This window comes from Hippocampus bargibanti, linkage group LG04 (assembly GCF_051943395.1).
Source record: "Hippocampus bargibanti isolate YZ-2025 linkage group LG04, ASM5194339v1, whole genome shotgun sequence".
Taxonomy (NCBI): Eukaryota; Metazoa; Chordata; class Actinopteri; order Syngnathiformes; family Syngnathidae; genus Hippocampus; species Hippocampus bargibanti.
Window position 1 is genome coordinate 1,115,600 of NC_142737.1, and position 18,202 is coordinate 1,133,801.

The 18,202-nt window shown below is 45.4% G+C and overlaps 2 protein-coding genes across 2 annotated transcripts; one reads left to right on the forward strand and one right to left on the reverse strand.

Moving 5' to 3' along the window:
* The first annotated feature begins 1,169 nt into the window (after positions 1 to 1,169).
* On the forward strand, positions 1,170 to 10,743 carry lrrc2 (leucine rich repeat containing 2). The gene is made up of 10 exons (XM_088993439.1): positions 1,170 to 1,454; positions 1,534 to 1,684; positions 2,371 to 2,453; positions 3,119 to 3,213; positions 4,453 to 4,609; positions 4,669 to 4,805; positions 4,913 to 5,058; positions 9,214 to 9,366; positions 9,830 to 9,987; positions 10,396 to 10,743. Exons 2-10 carry the CDS (start codon positions 1,557 to 1,559, stop codon positions 10,449 to 10,451), a joined length of 1,113 nt encoding a protein of 370 aa, XP_088849565.1. The 5' UTR covers positions 1,170 to 1,454; positions 1,534 to 1,556; the 3' UTR covers positions 10,452 to 10,743.
* A 136-nt stretch (positions 10,744 to 10,879) lies between these two features.
* Positions 10,880 to 18,080, reverse strand: slc71a2b (solute carrier family 71 member 2b). The gene is made up of 12 exons (XM_088993438.1): positions 17,686 to 18,080; positions 16,393 to 16,485; positions 16,251 to 16,313; positions 16,044 to 16,171; positions 14,762 to 14,876; positions 14,493 to 14,699; positions 14,299 to 14,412; positions 14,153 to 14,224; positions 12,933 to 13,045; positions 12,731 to 12,828; positions 11,772 to 11,914; positions 10,880 to 11,626 (listed from the first exon to the last, which is right to left on the reverse strand). Exons 1-12 carry the CDS (start codon positions 17,755 to 17,757, stop codon positions 11,387 to 11,389), a joined length of 1,458 nt encoding a protein of 485 aa, XP_088849564.1. The 5' UTR covers positions 17,758 to 18,080; the 3' UTR covers positions 10,880 to 11,386.
* Between the last annotated feature and the right edge of the window lie 122 nt (positions 18,081 to 18,202).

Here is an 18,202-nt window from a genome sequence, read left to right on the forward strand (position 1 = left end):
CCTTTATTAGTCTCACAGTGTTGGATATCGTCAAGCCTCTTAGTTTCACTTAAAGGACAACCGACGTCTCCGGACAAGTTGTCCATAATTTGTAAAATGGCTTCAAATGACTTCTACTGAGCGTATTTTACAAAGATTCCACCGCATATAGCTATATTTAACGTTTTAAGACTCGTGCTGAATATTCCCGAAGTCTTGTTTTTGAGTTGGTGATGAGTCCGGACGTGACGTCACTAAAGGAACGCCCCGGACCGAAAAAAGGTCACATTGTAGCAGTCCTTCTATCACGTCAATATATTTTGCTGTACTTGTTTGGTCTGAAAACGTCATGTTGCACCAAAAAGAGCCAGAAGAGGGCGACCAAGCTCCATTTCAGGAATTTATCAGCCTGTGGAAACGGCCTGATTATTTCCTCACACGGAGCTTGGTCGCCATTTTCTGCCTCTTTTTTGGTGATACATTTCCCCCCAATGTTGCCTCAAAATGGCACGGAATAAAGTCATGAATGGATTGCAAACATGTATGCTTTCCTCTTCAGAACTATTTGAATCACATTCATAACTGGATGTGTAACAAGAAAGCATATTCTCCGAATCTGAAGCCATTGTTTTGATTCTCCAGCAATGCAAGACGTCTTGGCGTGACGTCACGAACTGGGGGCGGGACTTTCTAAAAAAGCCCAATTCGCAGCTCATTTTTTTGCAGATTTTGGACACTTGAAGTCATTTTTATTGGTGTTTTGCATTTGAATAAAAATATCAGACTGCGTATTTTAGATGCTATAAAAGTTTTTCTGATGTCAGTTCGGAAACAAAAAAAGTGACGTCGGTTCCAGAATCAGAATCAGAATCAGAATACCTTTATTCGTCCCGCAATGGGGAAATTTGCAGTCCACAGCAGCAATTGAAGAGGGATGGGGTTGGGGTGGGAGTGAAAGGATAGAAAACAAGATATTCTAAGCATAACAAAATAAAAATGTCAACTGTATACTGTGCAAATGTAGATGTGCAAAAACCGTTCTATAAACAAGACTGTACATAGTGCAGAATCAAGAGATGCATTTAGATATATTGCAACAACCCATATTTACAAGTGTCCAGTTTTTTTTTTTTTTTTTTTGTTTTTTTTTCACATGTGATCATTGGGAATTGTCCTTTTTGGGAGTTGTCCTTTAAGGAGTCCATGCCGGGAGATTCGGGCTTATCTTTTATACAGCGGGTACAATATGGCGCCATATTGGATCTTTAAAAATGGACGAAATGTATCGCCTAGTCGTTGTCTCCCTCTGTTGTTTTATGTTCCATGTGATGTGCCGTTGTTAGGGTGTTTGCGCACGTTTTCAAACTATGCGAGGGGGGTGTCAGGTGACAATCACCGCAGCCGTTGAAAATAGCCCGCTGACAAGCACACACGGTGAGAACGAACGCAAGTCGAAGAGCTTCAAAACGTCGGAGGTAAGAAATGGCACATTCATTTCGACCCCCAACAAATGTCCCACTGATTCCTTCTTATGTTTCTTCCTCTCCTTCCAAGTTTTTTGGGGGTGTCCTGGCGTGATGAAGTCCAGGGAGGTCGCTCCGTTGGACGTCTCGTCGTTGCTCGACGTTTGGGAATCGCGCGTGAGGAAGCATCGACAACGTCAGAAGAAAGAACAACAACGAAAGGAGAGAAGCGCCCTTCCCAAGTAAGACAAATGGCCACAGTCGCCGTGGGGTGATAAACGACAAGCCCACCTCGTGTCGGAGATCGTCACAAATCGTGCTGATATCGACGACGCCATTGTGGACAATTTTGAATCGTCGTGACACGCCGTTGCGACTCAACGATCGTTTATGAGGCCTTTCAACTAAAATTGACTTGAACAAAAGGATTAAAAATATTGTCAAGGACCTGATTAGCATTCTGAAACAAATTCGGTAACCAATTTCCCCAAAGTGGTTTTGGTAATTAGAAACTCCATAAAACCCACCCAGGAAACCATTTTTAATTAATATATGTACGTATATATATATATGTATATTTTTTGCCATGACAACATGACTAACAGCTGCATACATGTTAAGTTTAAGAAATCATAAACCGGGAGATTTTCGTCCTCCCGATTCTGTGGTTCGTGTTAAAATAATGCGAGCGTTACAAAAGTGTCAATTAGAAGTGTATAAAACACAAAAATGCTTTCATTTTTTATTTATACATTCCGTTAGTATCAAATGTATTTTGTTGTTTTTTTACATTTTCTTTTGTTTCACCTGACAAATGAACTGTATGTATTGTGTCAATAGTCGCCTTTATAAAGTGAGTATTGTAAGTATATAAAAATGACCTTGACACCCTTGACCGAGGTCAACTTTTGTTTCTGTGCCATCGCAGGATCGAACAACAGTGGCAGGATCGTTTTTATTCCAAGACGCCCAACACGCAACAGCACAAGTCCCCCCAAAGCACACAATCAGGTACACACACACACACACACACACACACACACACACACACACACACACACACACACACACACACACACACTTCCTGGTTCAATGGTTTTGTGAGGTCCGGATAACTCCAGATAAGGAGCGAGGACCACTGTTGCTGCTAAGTTTCGAGAAGAACTATTGTTACTTTTGAACACTAAACATGTCCCAGTTCAACTTCTTTAAAAACAACAAAAAAAAGTTGACTGAAACTGAAATAACAGCAGGAGTGAGGTTTCTGAAGGGCTACATTCAAAGTCCTCACCCTTGTAGTGAATTTGGTTAAAATATCGTTTTACTTTTTTTGGTATGAACTTTTTCCTCTCATTAAACACACACATAAACACACACAGTGAGTAAAACGTGTGTGTATCCAAGTGAAATGAAAATACACACCAAAAAAATCATTTTGGGTGAATTTGTGAGGACCTCTCTGAAACTTGAACAGATGCATCTATAGACCCTCTACAAGCCGTTAGAATGAAACACTTGTGAGGACCAACCAAAAGGTCCTCACTTGTCAAAAATGTCCTCACTACGTAGGGTATAAAATGTGAGTGGTCGTCACAAGACTAGTCATACAAACGCACACACACACACAGGTACAGAGACGAGGTAGCCATTTTGAAAAGTCTTTGATGGGCTTCCAGGTGGGCCGCCTGTTTGTGAAGGTCCACCAAAGGACATTTTGGTGGATGCTGACACCGATGCGTTGTCTTTCCGTCTATCCGGTGAGCAGTGGAAGGTAAGTAGCTGGCTACCTAGCCAGCTAGCTATTTGCTACCTATTCGCTATCTAAATTGCTAGCTATCTATCTATTAGTAATCTATTAGCTAGCTAACTTTCTATCTATTTGAGTTATTTCGGGTTGTGTGAACGCTGGTGGATGTGGCTGCCGCTGCTCACCTGCAGAAAAACTGATCCTGTGACTGTAAAGTGACCTTGAGAATTTTGAAAGGCGCTTAGAAATGAAATGTATTATTATTACAGTGGTACCTTGGCTTACGAACTTAATTGGTTCCCAGACAGTGTGTAAGGCGAAAAGTGTGTATCCCCAAAAATAATTTCCCATAGGAAACCATTAAAATGAGAATAATCAGTTCCCAGGTCTCCATAAAACATAATTTTTCTACTTTTTAATTTTCTAAGCCCTAAAACTACACAAAATAGACCTTATTTTACGTATGATAAATGTGCTATGGTATTGTAATCAAAGAAATAAACAGTACTATGAAATAATGTTGTTTTATCTACCTTTGTGATGGTCGTTGATGGCTTGATGGAATAGAGTGTCCGCTTTCATCAGCATGAAACACTTGATGAGGAACGTAACCTTCTTCTTTCACCATCTTGAGGAATGATCCCTTGTAGGTGCTTTCTCTGCCATCATTTTACCTTGTTCCTCATCAATTGTGTTTTGGTTAGCTGGGTTGATAGCTTTTTGCATCAACTGTACAGATGGCTTGTGCGGGTTATTTATGGAGCCTGATTGATTGGAATTTTAACCTTGCAGTCTACACTCCGTCTTTGAACTATCAAAGTTGAAACGATTCCAAATGTCACTGTTTTTTTTGTCACTCTGTCTGCCTGTCTCTTTAATGTTTAAACCACCTCCCCTCACTGCTGCGTTCTTGACCAATCACGTGGCTTTAACCGAAGAAAGGGGTCGGGGAATACAGGACAAAAACAAACCGGCTGCCATTTTCTTGTGAGGAGAACGGGCTCATTCCCGAACGACACATTGTGGCAGCTCCGTGTGTATCCCGAAAAATAGTTTGTATGCCAAGGTAACATTTTCATAAATTTACCATTCGTGAACCGAAAAGTTCGTAAGCCAAGGGCTTCGTAAACCGAGGTCTCACTGTCTTATAAAGCATAATAAGCGAGCATTCTTCGCTACGCAACCTCGACTTGGCTTTGTAGGTAAGCTCCGTGTGAAAGTGTGACGAAGGCGATTTAAGAGAGACAGCGGCGCTGTACGCAGGAATTCCCGGAGGATCTGGAGCGGAAGACGTTTTTGCTGGAGTGGCACGTGAGCGGCACCAAAATCCAGAAGCTTCCAGACTACTTGGCGTCCTTCAGCTTGCTTCAAGTTTTGGAGCTAGCCAAGAGCGAACTGGGCCATCTGCCCCCCGATATCGGTGAGGTCCACCTCAACCCGTCTGCACTTGTTCCGTCTCAAACCGACCCCCTTTGCCAGGAAAGCTTGTCCACTTGCGCCACCTTAACGTCAGCTACAACCGCCTTTCAAGTGTTCCCCCCGAGCTAGGCATGTGCCACAACCTGGAACGACTACAAGTGGCCGGAAACCGCCACCTCTCTGAGCTACCTTTCGAGGTCACCAACATCGCCGGTGCTCGTTTGCTAGCATGCGTTGTTGTTTATCATCGATTCGGATTAGCTCGTGTTAGCACGATATCGTTTGTCTCGGTGCCCATTTGCAGCTGAGCTCCTTGAAAGGTTTGACTCACCTGGATATCGCGGAGAACTCCTTTGCATCGATACCCGTGTGCGCTCTCAGGATGAGCGCTCTGCAGCTCCTCGACCTCAGCGATAACCGACTGAGCGACCTGCCGCAGGACATGGACAGGTAGCGAGTGGTGATGGATGGCCTTTCCAGCTCTTTTTCACTTCACTCAAATGAGATGGCTTTTTCTGCTCACTAAATAGAGCTGGCTCTTTTGGCTCACTAAAAAGAACTGGCTCTTTTGGCTCACTAAAACGATCCGGCTCTTTTGGCTCAATAAAACGATCCGGCTCTTTCGGCTCACTATAAAGAGTTGGCTCACTAAACAGGGGTCTTTTGGCTCCCAAATGGCTCCTCAGTATTTTTGATACTTGATTTTTTTTTTAATTTACTACAAAAAAATAATAGAGCCAGTTCGTTCACAAACAACACATCACTAGGTCACTAAGTTAACTAAAAGGAGCCGGCTCTTTCAGTTCACTAAAAAGAGCCTGCACTTTTGGCTGACTAAAAAGAGCCGGCTCTCTAAAATAATAATAATAATACATTTAATTTACAAGCGCCTTTCTGAACACTCAAGGACACTTTACAACAAAGACAACACACAAAACAGTAAAATCATGCATAAAGCAATAAATAATAAAACAGCATAATAAATTAGACCATGTAAGCAAGTTTAAAGAGGTGGGTTTTCAGGTGAGATTTGAAAGTAGGAAGGGAGTCAATGTTGCGGATGTTGGGTGGAAGTGAGTTCCAGAGTTTAGGAGCGGAGCGGCTGAAAGCTCTGCACCCCATCGTTGTGAGACGGGCAGAGGGCGTGTAGAGGTGGAGGGAGGAAGAGGATCTGAGGGTCCGAGTAGGAACGGAGATTTGAATTAGGTCAGACAGATAGGGAGGGGCAAGGTTATGGATGGCTTTAAATGTAAACAGAAGTATCTTGAATTCAATACGGAGTTTAACAGGGAGCCAGTGGAGCTGTTGGAGGACAGGAGTGATGTGGTGAAATGAGGGGGTTTTTGTGATGATCCGGGCTGAGGAATTTTGGACTAGTTGGAGTTTATGGAGACATTTTTGATTGACCCCGAAAAGAAGTGAATTACAATAATCGATACGGGAGGTGACGAGACTGTGGACGAGGATAGCAGTGGTGTGAGGGGTGAGAGAGGGACGGAGACGATTGATATTGCGGAGGTGAAAATATGCAGACCGGGTTATGTTATTTATGTGGGAGTGAAAAGATAGTGTGCTATCAAGGATGACACCCAGGCTCTTAACCTGAAGGGCGGGGGACACGGTAGAATTGTCAATGGTGAGAGAGAAACTGTTTGCTTTGTGAAGGGTGGATTTTGTACCGACAAGGAGAAGTTCAGTTTTTTCGCTGTTTAGTTTGAGAAAGTTATGAGAAAACCAGGATTTGATTTCTGAGAGGCAAAGTGTAAGGGATGCAGGTGGAAGAGAGGCGTCGGGTTTACTGGAGAGGTAGAGCTGGGTGTCATCCGCGAAGCAGTGAAAATGAATTCCAAATTTGCGGAAGATATCACCAAGGGGAAGAAGGTATATAATAAAGAGAAGGGGCCCCAGGACAGAACCTTGGGGCACACCAGAAGACACAGGGGAGGACCGTGAAGTGAATGAGGTAATTTGGATAAACTGTGAGCGGCCAGTGAGGTAGGAGTGAAACCAACTGAGTGGGGTGTGTGTCACGCCTAGAGTGGAGAGTCGGTTGAGCAGGATGGGGTGAGAAATTGTGTCAAAGGCCGCAGATAGATCAAGAAGGATGAGAATAGAGAGGGAGCCGGTATCTGCTGCTATGAGAAGGTCGTTCGTGATTTTTATGAGGGCTGATTCAGTGCTGTGGCGGGGACGGAAACCAGACTGGAATTGTTCGTAGAGGTTATTGTGAGTGAGGTGAGAGTGGAGTTGACAGGCGACGGTTTTTTCGAGAATTTTAGCGATAAATGGAAGATGCGAAATTGGACGTAGGTTATTGAAATCATTGGGATCTGAACCAAGTTTTTTCAGGATTGGTGTTACAGCTGCGGTTTTAAGAGGGACAGGAACAATTCCAGTGGACAGTGAGGAGTGAATAATAGCTGAAATAAAAGGGAGGAGAGCGGGTAGACAAGATTTGATGAGGACAGTAGGGAGGGGGTCAAGTTGACAGGTGGAATTCTTGGACTTGGTGATGAGGTCAGAAAGTAAGGAGGGATGAGGGAGTTCAAAAGACGACAGCAGTTGATAGGGAGTAGGAAGGTTGGGAGAGGGGGGGGATACAGAGGAGCCGAGGTGCTGGTGGATCTTGTTGATCTTTTCAGTGAAAAACAGAAGTAGTGCGTTGCAGGTGTCTGAGGAGTGAAAGTGTGGGGGGAGAGAGATAGGGGGTTGAATGATTTTGTTGTATAGGGAAAACAGAGTCCGTGAATTCCCACTGTTAGCATCAATCAGTCCAGAATAGTATTCCGATTTTGCGCGTGTGATAGAGTCCTTGTAGTGGGTGAGGTGAGCTGTGTACATGTCCTGGTGGGTGGTGAGGCCGGTCTTTCTGTAAAGTCTTTCCAGCTGCCGAGTTTTCGCCTTGGTGGAGCGGAGTTGGGCGGTGAACCAAGGGGCGGATCGAGTGAATTTGACTGACCGGGATTTAACAGGAGCAAGGGTGTTGAGCATGTGTGCAAGGTCCATGTTGTATTGGGAAACAAGTTCATCAGGGGGGGAGTTGTAGTCCGGTTTGAGGTTGGCAGCCATTGCAGTGAGGGTGACAGTGTCAATGTGTTGGATGTTCCGATAAGTGATGATGCGCGGTGGCTTGGGGAGAGAGAGTGTGATGGGAACGTTAAATGAGACGAGGAAATGGTCCGTTACAGGAAGTTCGTTTGCTGTGCAGTTGGCGGGGGTAAAACCACAGCAGCATATTAAGTCCAGGGTATGCCCTTTTATATGCGTGGGGAAATCAGAGAATTGGTGTAAGCCAAAACTCTCCAATGAGGAAATAAAGTCTTTGGTGAGGGGATGGGTGGAATTGTCAATGTGTATGTTGAAGTCCCCAAGGATAATAATATTTGGTGACAGAGTGGAGAGGTGTGTGAGGACGGCTGAGAAGTCTTTTAAAAAGTCACGATGTGGTTTAGGGGGACGATATACAGTGGCTATAACTGTGGGAGATGGACCAGAAATTTGACACGCAAGGCATTCAAATGAGAGAGTTTCCGGGACGGGAACTTGAGTGACTTTCCAGATCTCGCGGTAAAATATCGCGAGACCGCCTCCGCGGCCCGAGAGGCGGGGTTTTGAGAGGTAAACAAACCCAGGTGGCGTCGTGTCGTTCAACTCGGAAAAGTCCCCCGCTGTTTGCCAGGTCTCATTCAAACAGAAGAAGTCCAGCTTACGGTCACTAAGGATGTCTTGGATAAGACAACCCTTACCCGTAAGCGAGCGGATGTTCAGGAGGCCGAAAGTGACGCTGGTGGTGTCATTTTGAGGGGTATTGGCCGACCTAGCCAGGCCGGCCAACACACGGTGTTGCACGGAGCGGCTGTAACCTCTGCGTGGCCGGCGGAAAGATGACCACAGGGAGGTGATATCCTTGGAGTCGTCGAGGTGAAAGTCTCGACGTGATCCGCGGTGGATATACCTCCGGGAAGGGCGGCGAGCGATTTCCGGGAATCGGAAAATCGCCTGTGGCACGCTCGTCCACCGGGAGCGGAGTTCAAGCAGCTCTGACGCCGAATATTGCAGCCGTCCAACGGGTCGTTGGAGGAGCGACATGATAGCACCCAGCAACGTCCAGAGACAGGCAGCGCCCAGGTTAGCCCTCAACAGCGGGTACAGGTGGGTGGAGATCGTCCGTGTTCTCGTTCGCGGTCCGGATAAACGACCGGAATCACGAGACGATCCGACAGCCAAAGCAGATTGGAGTTCGACCATAAGTTCCTCTGGTGACTGTCGAGTATTTCCAGTGGTACAGGAATCGTAAAAAAACAAAAAGAAGCCAAAATGTTTGCGGGCGAACAGCGGCAGCCAAAAGCGCGCCAGCGTACATAAAGAGAGGTCTTTTGGCTCCCAAATGGCTCCTCAGTATTTTTGATGCTTATTTATTATATATATATATATATATATATATATATATATATATATATATATATATATTTTAATTTACAAATAGAGCCGGTTTGTTCACAAACAACAAACAACACATCTCTAGCTCACAAAGTGTGTGTGTGCGTGTGTGTGCATGTGTGTGTGTGTGTGTGTGTGTGTGTGTGTATCCTCCATGCGCGTCAGGCTGACGGAGCTGTCAACGTTGTTCGTGCACAACAACAATCTTTCGTATCTGCCTCACTGCCTGACCAACATCGCCGCGCTGAAACTGATCGTCGTCAGCGGCGAACCGCTCGTTTGCGTACCGACGCGACTCTGCAGCAACCCTGACATCAAGTAAGCGCACACATAAAGTCACTACATATCACTGGCGAATGACGCTAGCTGATGGCTACCTATTCGCTAGCTGATGGCTATCTATTCGCTAGCTAATGGCTTCTATTCGCTGGCTATTGGCTATCTATTTGCTCGCTATTTGCAATCTATTCACTCGCTATTGGCTATCTATTCGCTAGCTATCTATTCGCTAGCCATTAGCTATCTATTCGCTAGCTAATACCTATCTATTCGCTAGCTATTAGCTAGCTAGCTTACTATCTATTTGAGTTACTTCGGGGATGAGTGAACGCTGGCGCGTGTGGCTGCCGCTGCTCACACACAGAAAAAAATATCCTGTGACTGTAAAGTGACCTTGAGTTTTGAAAGGCGCTTAGAAATCAAATGTATTATTATTATAAAAATTCTAAGCCGAATTACACACAGGAAGTGACGTTGTGTGTGTGTGTGTGTGTGTGTTGAGGTTCATACGCCTGCGCGACAGTTCGGCCGGTGGTCAGAAGGAAACGAGGACGGACGTGACGAGAACGCCAAGTCAAGGACGGGACGAAAAAGACGAGACGAGGGACGGCAGGGAGAAAGAATTCATGGACGTTTACGTCAGCACGCTTCAGGACAGAGGTCAGAGGTCACATTTCGCTGCAAAATGTGTGTTTATTTTTTTTCCCCAATGTTATTGATTTTATTTTGAAATGTTACGCAGGTTAACATTTTAAACCGCGACATTTGGAACACTTCAAAATAAGTCAGTTAATAAAAAAACGTTGACTTCATCCTTCAAAATAAAAGTGTGAACATTTCAAATTTAAGTTTAGACTTCATCCTTCAAAATAAAAGCGTGGACATTTCAAATTTAAGTTGAGATGCTGCAAGAACCGGGTCAAGTAAACAAAAATGTATTTTTGAGGTCCACACTAAAATTAAAGTCAAGTTAGCAAAACTTCAAAATAAAACCTGACTGGGTAACGCAACTCAATGACATTTCCTAAGATCACAACTGAAATGCTGCTTTTGTCTCCCCCTCCGCAGCACCAGAGAACATGCCCTTCTCCACCACCAAAGTGACCATTTCCTGTCTGCTGTGACCCCCCCACTGGGAACCACCTGTGCTAATATGCTAATGCTAACCCGGAATCCGATTCATCCATCATCCCGAAGACATCAATGTGGTTTGATCATTTTTATTTTGGGGAGTCAAAATGTCTTCTTTTGTCATTTCGCATCTTTTATTTTGAAAACCAATATATGTTTTTATTTCAGTAACGGGGAAAATTCATTCCCAAATGTGATTTCCAAAGCTTGCTGCCCCCCAAAAAATGTCATTTTTGTAAATTAGAGCTGCTAGTAAAAAAAAAATTAAAAAACATTCAAATATGAGTGATAAAATAACTGTGCTGTTTCTTTCAATTCAAATAATAATAATATATAAAAATCCATTTTATTTCAAAACTCTCAAGGTCACTTGACAGTCACTGGATCAGTTTTTCTGTGGATGAGCAGCGGCAGCCACACGGGCCAGCGTTCACTCAACCCGGAAGTAACTCAAATAGATAGCTAGCTAGCGAATACATAGCTAATAGCTAGTGAATAGATAGCTAATGGCTAGCGAATAGATAGCTAATAGTAAATTAAATCAATGAGGCTTTTCCTTTATCCAATTCAAACAGTGAATTGCTCGAAAGTCAAGATGGACAAACGGACTGGTCGCCCATAAAAGTAGGACTTTTTGAGGTTAATGGCGTCTTTTACGAAAGGTAAAAAAAAATGGTTGATATGATGAGTGAGTGCCATGTGGAAGCTATCTTTTTTTCTTTTCGTCAAAACAAAAACAAAATGGTACCGGAACAGGAAATCGCTCCAGCGGGTTCTTTCAAATTAAAACTCAAGTCACGAGACGTTTCCAAGGAAACAGGAAGTTGCAGTCGCCAATGCTAACGGCGATGCCCGTACCTCTCCAATGTCTTTGAAAAAAAATTGGCACATTGAGCGAAATCCTGACAGATGACGGCCTGTCAATCAATCACATGCTGCTGTCCCGTAAGAGCGGCTCGATGTCCTCCGCGTCGCTCGGGGGCGTGGCCACGGCGCCGGCGTCCCGAACGGGCGCGGCCGCCGCCGCGCCGCCGGGCTTCCTGTCCGAGCACATGTTGATGGCGACGGCGGTCGACGGCGGTCGCTCGTCGATGAAAGCGGCCACGATCAGCGCCAAGACGACGGCGCAGGCGCCAAACAGGAAGGGGGGGCCGGGAACGCTCCATTTCTGCGGGTGCACCGCCAAAATAAATGTTTGTATTTCTTTCTTGAACTGTGCGTGTGTGTGTGTGTGTGTGTGTGTGTGTGTGTGTGTGTGTGTGTGTGTGTGTGTGTGTGTGTGTGTGTGTGTGTGTGTGTGTGTGTGTGTGTACCTTAATGTGTTGCGTGTCTGTTCCTTCTGCAGTTTGGACGTCACTGAGCTCCACGTTGAAGAGGAAGAAGATGAATCCGTACAGGGCCGGGCCCAAACCGTTGCACAGGCCCCGGATGCCCGTGATCATGCCCTGGACCACGCCTGTGGACGCACACACACACACAAACCTCTGCTCAGCCACATGTACAAATACTACAGGCCAGTTATTTTTACTGTCACACACACACAAAAATATCACTTATGCACACACACATTAACAATCTCACACAGGCACACATATATATGCAATCTCACTTGCATACACACACACACACAGTCTCACAAGCACACACACAATCTCATTTGCACGTATACACACAAAACACTCAAAATCTCTCTCTCACACACACACACTCAAAATCTCTCACACACACAAAATCTCACTTATGCACACACACAAACACAGGCACACACATACATGCAATCTCACTTGCATACACACACACAGTCTCACAAGCACACACACAATCTCATTTGCACGTACACACACACACAAAATCTCACTTACACACACACACTTACACACGCACACAAACTCTCACTTATGCACACACACACACAATCTCACTTGCACACACACACAATCTCAATAGCACACACACAATCTCATTTGCACACACACACACACACACACACAAAATCTCACCTATGCACACACGCATACATAATCTCATTTACGCACACACATACAATCTCACTAGCACGCACACACAATCTCATTTGTATGCACACACACACACACAAAATCCCACTTGCACATTGACTGCATATGGTATAAAATCATATAAATCACAAAAATAGCCATGCAATCTCACTTGGACACACACATACACACACACACAATATCTCACATGCGCACACACACACACAGACACACAAAACGAACACCCCCCGCCCCCATCCCACTTCCACAGAGACCTTGTTGATCCGGGGCGGCGCTGTGCGAAACCAAAGCCGAGACGGCCGGGAAGGTGATGGAGGACATGGCGGCGATGGTACCCGCCGCCCACATCATCCTGCGTGGCGGTAAGGGTGAAAAACCGTCATTGTCACACCCCCCCCCCCCCCTCGCCCTTTTTGGTGCGGAACGACCCCCCGACCCCATCGGGGTTACACTCACCAGGGTTCCGAACCAAAAGCGTACCAGGCCAGCTGCAGGAGTTGGAAAGTCAAACCCAGCAGGACCGTCTTCTTGTTCCCCAACGTACGCATCAGAACGCTCAGGAGAAGCGTCTTTAACACACACACACGCGCGCGATAGACGCGGCGTCCAATCACTTAAAGGACAACCGACACCTCCGGACAAGTTGCGTCCATAATTTGTAAAATGACTTCGACTGAGCGCTTTTGACAAAGATTCTAGAGCATAAAGCTATATTTTACCTTTTAAGTTTTGTTTTTGATGATGATGACCATTCCCTAAGTGATGTCACAGAAGGACCGCCCCTAACTGAGAAAGCGACACACAATGCATTTTGGGTACTTTTTTTTCTCGTCTGATGGCGAAATCAGGAGGAAAACTACATCAATGGTGTATCATTGTGTGTCGTACCCAATTGCACGCATAAAGCTAACTAGCTATCTATTTGCTAGCTCTTAGCTATCTAGCTAGCATTGTATTAGTTATTCATTAGCCACCTTGCTAACTTTCTATCTATTTGAGTTATTCCAGGTTGAGTAAACGCATGTGGCTGCCGCTGCTCACCCACAGAAACAAACTGTGACTGTAGTGACCTTGAGAGTTTTGAAAGGCGCTTATAAATTAAATGTATGATGATTATTATTATAAAGAAGGTGTAAATTGACACAAATTCCCAGCGGACAAATCAGCCCATTTCTATTGGAGCTTGGGCGCCATCTGGTGCATTTTCTGGGACGCTACATTGGAGTCCAGACGGCTCAAATTGATCCGGAAGAACTTCTTTAATGGATTGCAAACATGTATGCTTTCCTCTTCAGAACTATTTGAATCCTAATCATAACTGGATGAGTAACAAGAAAACATCTTCACTCCGAATGTGAACTCTTTGAAGCCATTGTTTTGATTCTGGAGCGAGGCAGTGTGTGACCAATAGTGATGTCACGAACAAGGGGGCGGGACCTTCTGAAACCCGGCATCTCCGGGGTCATTTTCAAGTCGTTTTGGGACACTTGAAGTCATTTTTGTTGGTGTTTTGCATTTGACTCAAAATATCAGCCTGCGTGTTTTGGGTATTTTAGATGCTATCAAACGTTTTTCTGATGTCAGTTAAGAAACAAAAAATGGTGTCGGTTGTCCTTTAAAAAAAGAGTCACTTTTACTTTTACACTGCCATTCCCGACAACGGTAAAGCCAGGTACCTGCGCAACGATGGACAGGATGCCCACCATGGCGATGAAGGCGGCGATGGCGGCGGGGGAAAAGTCAATCACCTTGAAAGACGGACAGACTGGGCGTTAGGATGTATTCGGTTTGGATTGGTCGCCTTTTTGATGTTTGTCCTCACCTGTCTGAGGTAGAGGAAGAAGCTGGAGTACTGGCCGGCCTCGGGGAGGTACGACAGGAACACGGTGACGCAGATGAGCATGACGGTGGAGTCTTTGCCCACCCGGCGCAGCGACTGGACAAAACGACAACCATGGCGACCTGTCCAAAAAAAAAAATCCCCGGGATCCCCCCCCTCCCCCGCTCCGAACTCACAGCAAAGGGGTCTGCTTGCTCCCACCCCCAAGTGGTCAAGCGCATCTTATCAGGAAGCGACTCGGGCATGACGAAAAAGACAAAGGCGATGTCGGCCACCGAGATCACCGTGGCGACCAGGACCACCAGGCTGTCGCCGTAGCGCGCCGACAGGTAGGCGCCGATGGCGGGGCTGGTCACCAGGCTGGCGGCGAACGTCGCCGACACCTGAGGAAGTAAAACGCGGGTGAGGGGCCCGACGGCGGCGACCATGGTGGCGGACGCCTTACCAGGCCGTACGCCGTGCTCCTCCGCTGCTCATCCGTGATGTCGGCCACGTAAGCGAAGATGACGGAAAAGGTCACGGCGAAGATTCCCGACACGGCGATCAGGGCGAAGTACCACCTGCGGAAACGTGACGACAACTCACCCATGAGGTACGCCGTGTATGTGCGTTGCGGCGTTTATCTGGGTGTTTTTTTTTTATGATGTCAAAGATGACATTCAGTGCAGCGGCAGCCACACGCGCCAGCGTTCCGGAAGTTAATAGATAGAAAGCTAGCTAGCCAGCTAGTAGATAGCCAACGGATAGCTAGCTAGATAGCCACCTAGATAGCTATATAGCAAATAGCCAGCTAGCTAGTTAGCTAATACACTGAATGTTACTATTAAATACACAGAAAGCTAGCTAGATAGCTAATAGATAGCTAGCCACCTAGATAGCTATATAGCTAATCGCTAGCTAGATAGATAGATAGTTGGCTAATACACTGAATGTCACTATTAAAGACACAGATAGAAAGCTATCTACCCAGCTAGCCAACAGATAGCTAGCCACCTAGATAGCTATATAGCTAATAGCTAGCTAGCTAGTTATTTCGCTAATACACTGAATGTCACTATTATGCTAGTTCTTTCTTTCCTTTCCTCTTCCTTTCATAACTTTGCTGCAGTGTTACTTCCGGGTAGAGTAAACGCTGGCACGAATGGCTGCTACTACTCACCGGCACAAAAAAATCCCGTGACTGTAAAGTGTCCCTTGAGAGTTTTGAAAGGCACTTAGAAATTAAATGGATTATTATTATTATTATTATGTGTATGTATTGCATTGTGCTTATAAATGAAATGTATTATTTTGGACAGCCACCCCCATTTCAAACTCAAATAACTCTAGACTCATCTAACTTAGGAATTAACCAGTTTTTTTTTCTGATGAAAGAAAAGAGCCTAATGTTTCTAACACTACATTGAATGTTTACGTCGTCCTTAAACTCAATATTCTGTGGGTCCTGCAATTTGAGTGAAAATAACCCAAAAAAAACTGGCACTGGAGTGGACACCTATTTGCACATCGTCTGTCAGTCAATGAGTTAACAAAGGTCACATGACACAGACGCACCAAATAATAACACATGAAAGTAGCAAAACCGGTGAACACGTTTCTGTTCCCTTGAGTGCACCCACGGATAAAAATTCCAAGCACTTGTTTCTTTGTCATTTTCCCCGATGCTTTTCCAGGCTCACGTGACGGTCAAGTGATCGTCAGCAGGCTCACTCCGCCGGCGTTCTCACCAGGGGCTGATCCTCATGAAGGGGATGGGCGCGCATGTGAAGAACACCGTCGTCAGGAGGAAAAACTTCCTGCCCCAAATATCCGACAGGGCGCCGATCACGGGAGCCGACAGGAACGACAGAAAACCCTAAAGATACGTCAACAACAACTTTATTCATTTACAAGTAAACAAAGGCACATTTTTGTCCGTTGACCTTTGCCCTCACCTTGACGCCTTGTATGAGTCCGTTGATGAGGAACGTGTGCTGGGGGAAGGTTTCGTGAAGAACCTGAAAACACGCCGAGAATGTATCGTTAGCATTGTAGCCTAGCCGAGCTAACATTGCCGCAAGTGGGCGTGTCTCTTACAGTCAGCATGGGCGTGGTCAGAAGGCCCCAGGCGAAGAACTCCAAGAAGATGACGATGACGGCGTGCGTTACCCTTGCTCGGCCACGCGTGTGCTGCCGCCGAGTCAAAACAAAGAAACATTCTGGCTTCCTGTTCCATTGTAAACTACTTCCTGTTTGTGTCCCTCATCTTTCCCCTTTTACATTTGATGACAGTCATGCCTTTTGATACCTGCGATACATTTTTAGCACGTTTGGATGACTATTTTTTTGTTGTCTTTTTAGGCTTTATGAACAAGGAAAATGACACGTTATGTCCAAAACAAGCGGAGAACTTGACCTTCTGAGAGCTTCATGTCAACGCACAGGCTAGTGAAAAGTTTCTACTTTTTTTTTAAACACAAATGGTGCGGCAACACATATACAGCGGACATGATCTGAACATAAATAGGAACAAACTATACAAATTGAAGCTATATGTTGGCTATATATTAGCCATCTACTAGCTCTCTATCTGTGTATTTTAGTGGCATTCAGTGTATTAGCTAACTAACCATATAGCTAGATAGCTAGTGAGCTATCTGTTGGCTATCTATTAGCTATTTACTAGCTGGCTAGTTAGCTTTCTATTTACAGTAAAGTCTCGTTATATTGATATCGGATATATCGATAGTCCCGGTTATATCGATATTTTTTCGGACTCCCTTGAATATCGATATAACGAGACTTTACTGTACTTCCAGGTTGAGTTAACGCTGGCGCGTGTGGCTGCCGCTGCTCGCCCACAGATAAACTGATCATGTGACTGTAAAGTGACCTTCAGAGTTTTGAAAGGCGCTTATGAATGAAATGTATTATTATTATTAGTAGTAGTAGTATCGTTTACCGCCACACCCCACCTACCTACCTAAAAATGCGAATATACACTGTATTGTTGTTGTTTTTAAGTCAATGTAGGGGAGTGGGTAATAGGCTCCCCCAAATAATCCATAAATATGTGATTCCTCAAACGATGAACCGCTTCATGGCGACATTTACATTTTTCGCAACTTAGTAGTGACGTCAGCGACGATCGATAAGGCCGGAAGTGATTTGTGCAGCTAGTTTGTTTACATTATTGGCATCCCAAATGTGTCATAGATGCTTTCCGTCCGTCGTGTGGCACAAAGTTAGCACAAATGTGGACGGATAATCTTCAAAGGACGACTGCGTTGTCTTTTTAAGTAATCTGATTGATTAGCCCCCGTGGTTGTCGGCCCCACCGGCGATGCTAGCGTTAGCTGTTAGCCGTCGACGCTGAGCTAAATGGCTTACCGAGCTCCGGACCAGCATGATGTCGATGTTGATGTGGTCAGGCTCGTCGGCGGCGGCCATGCCGGCGATCATCTCACATGTTGGAGCATCACTGTCTCGGGGTGTCCGCCTTTCTTCCAGCGTGTCAGCTCGTCCCAAGTTTGGTGTACCCGGACTGAGGGAATAGAACGTTTACTTTTGGTCACTTGGGCGTCTCGGAAGTGCGGCGCCAGTTGCCCCCCGCGAAACTCAGCTCGAGCTAATCACGGGTTGAGGCTTAGTGTCGGCCACCACAGGAAGAGTCACGACAAACTTTCCTTGTCTGAATAATTAATTCAAGATGACTGTTGAGTTATCTCCTACGCCACCCGGCCAGATGTTAACCGTCGTGTCATCACGGGCAACAAAACAAACGCACATTTCAAAAACGACGAGTTGTACTCCACCTTTTTTTCAAACATTTTCAATATGAAATCTGATCTGGGAACAGTTTGCATTCTGACGCGGGGTTACATATCACCCGAACGACGCCAATACA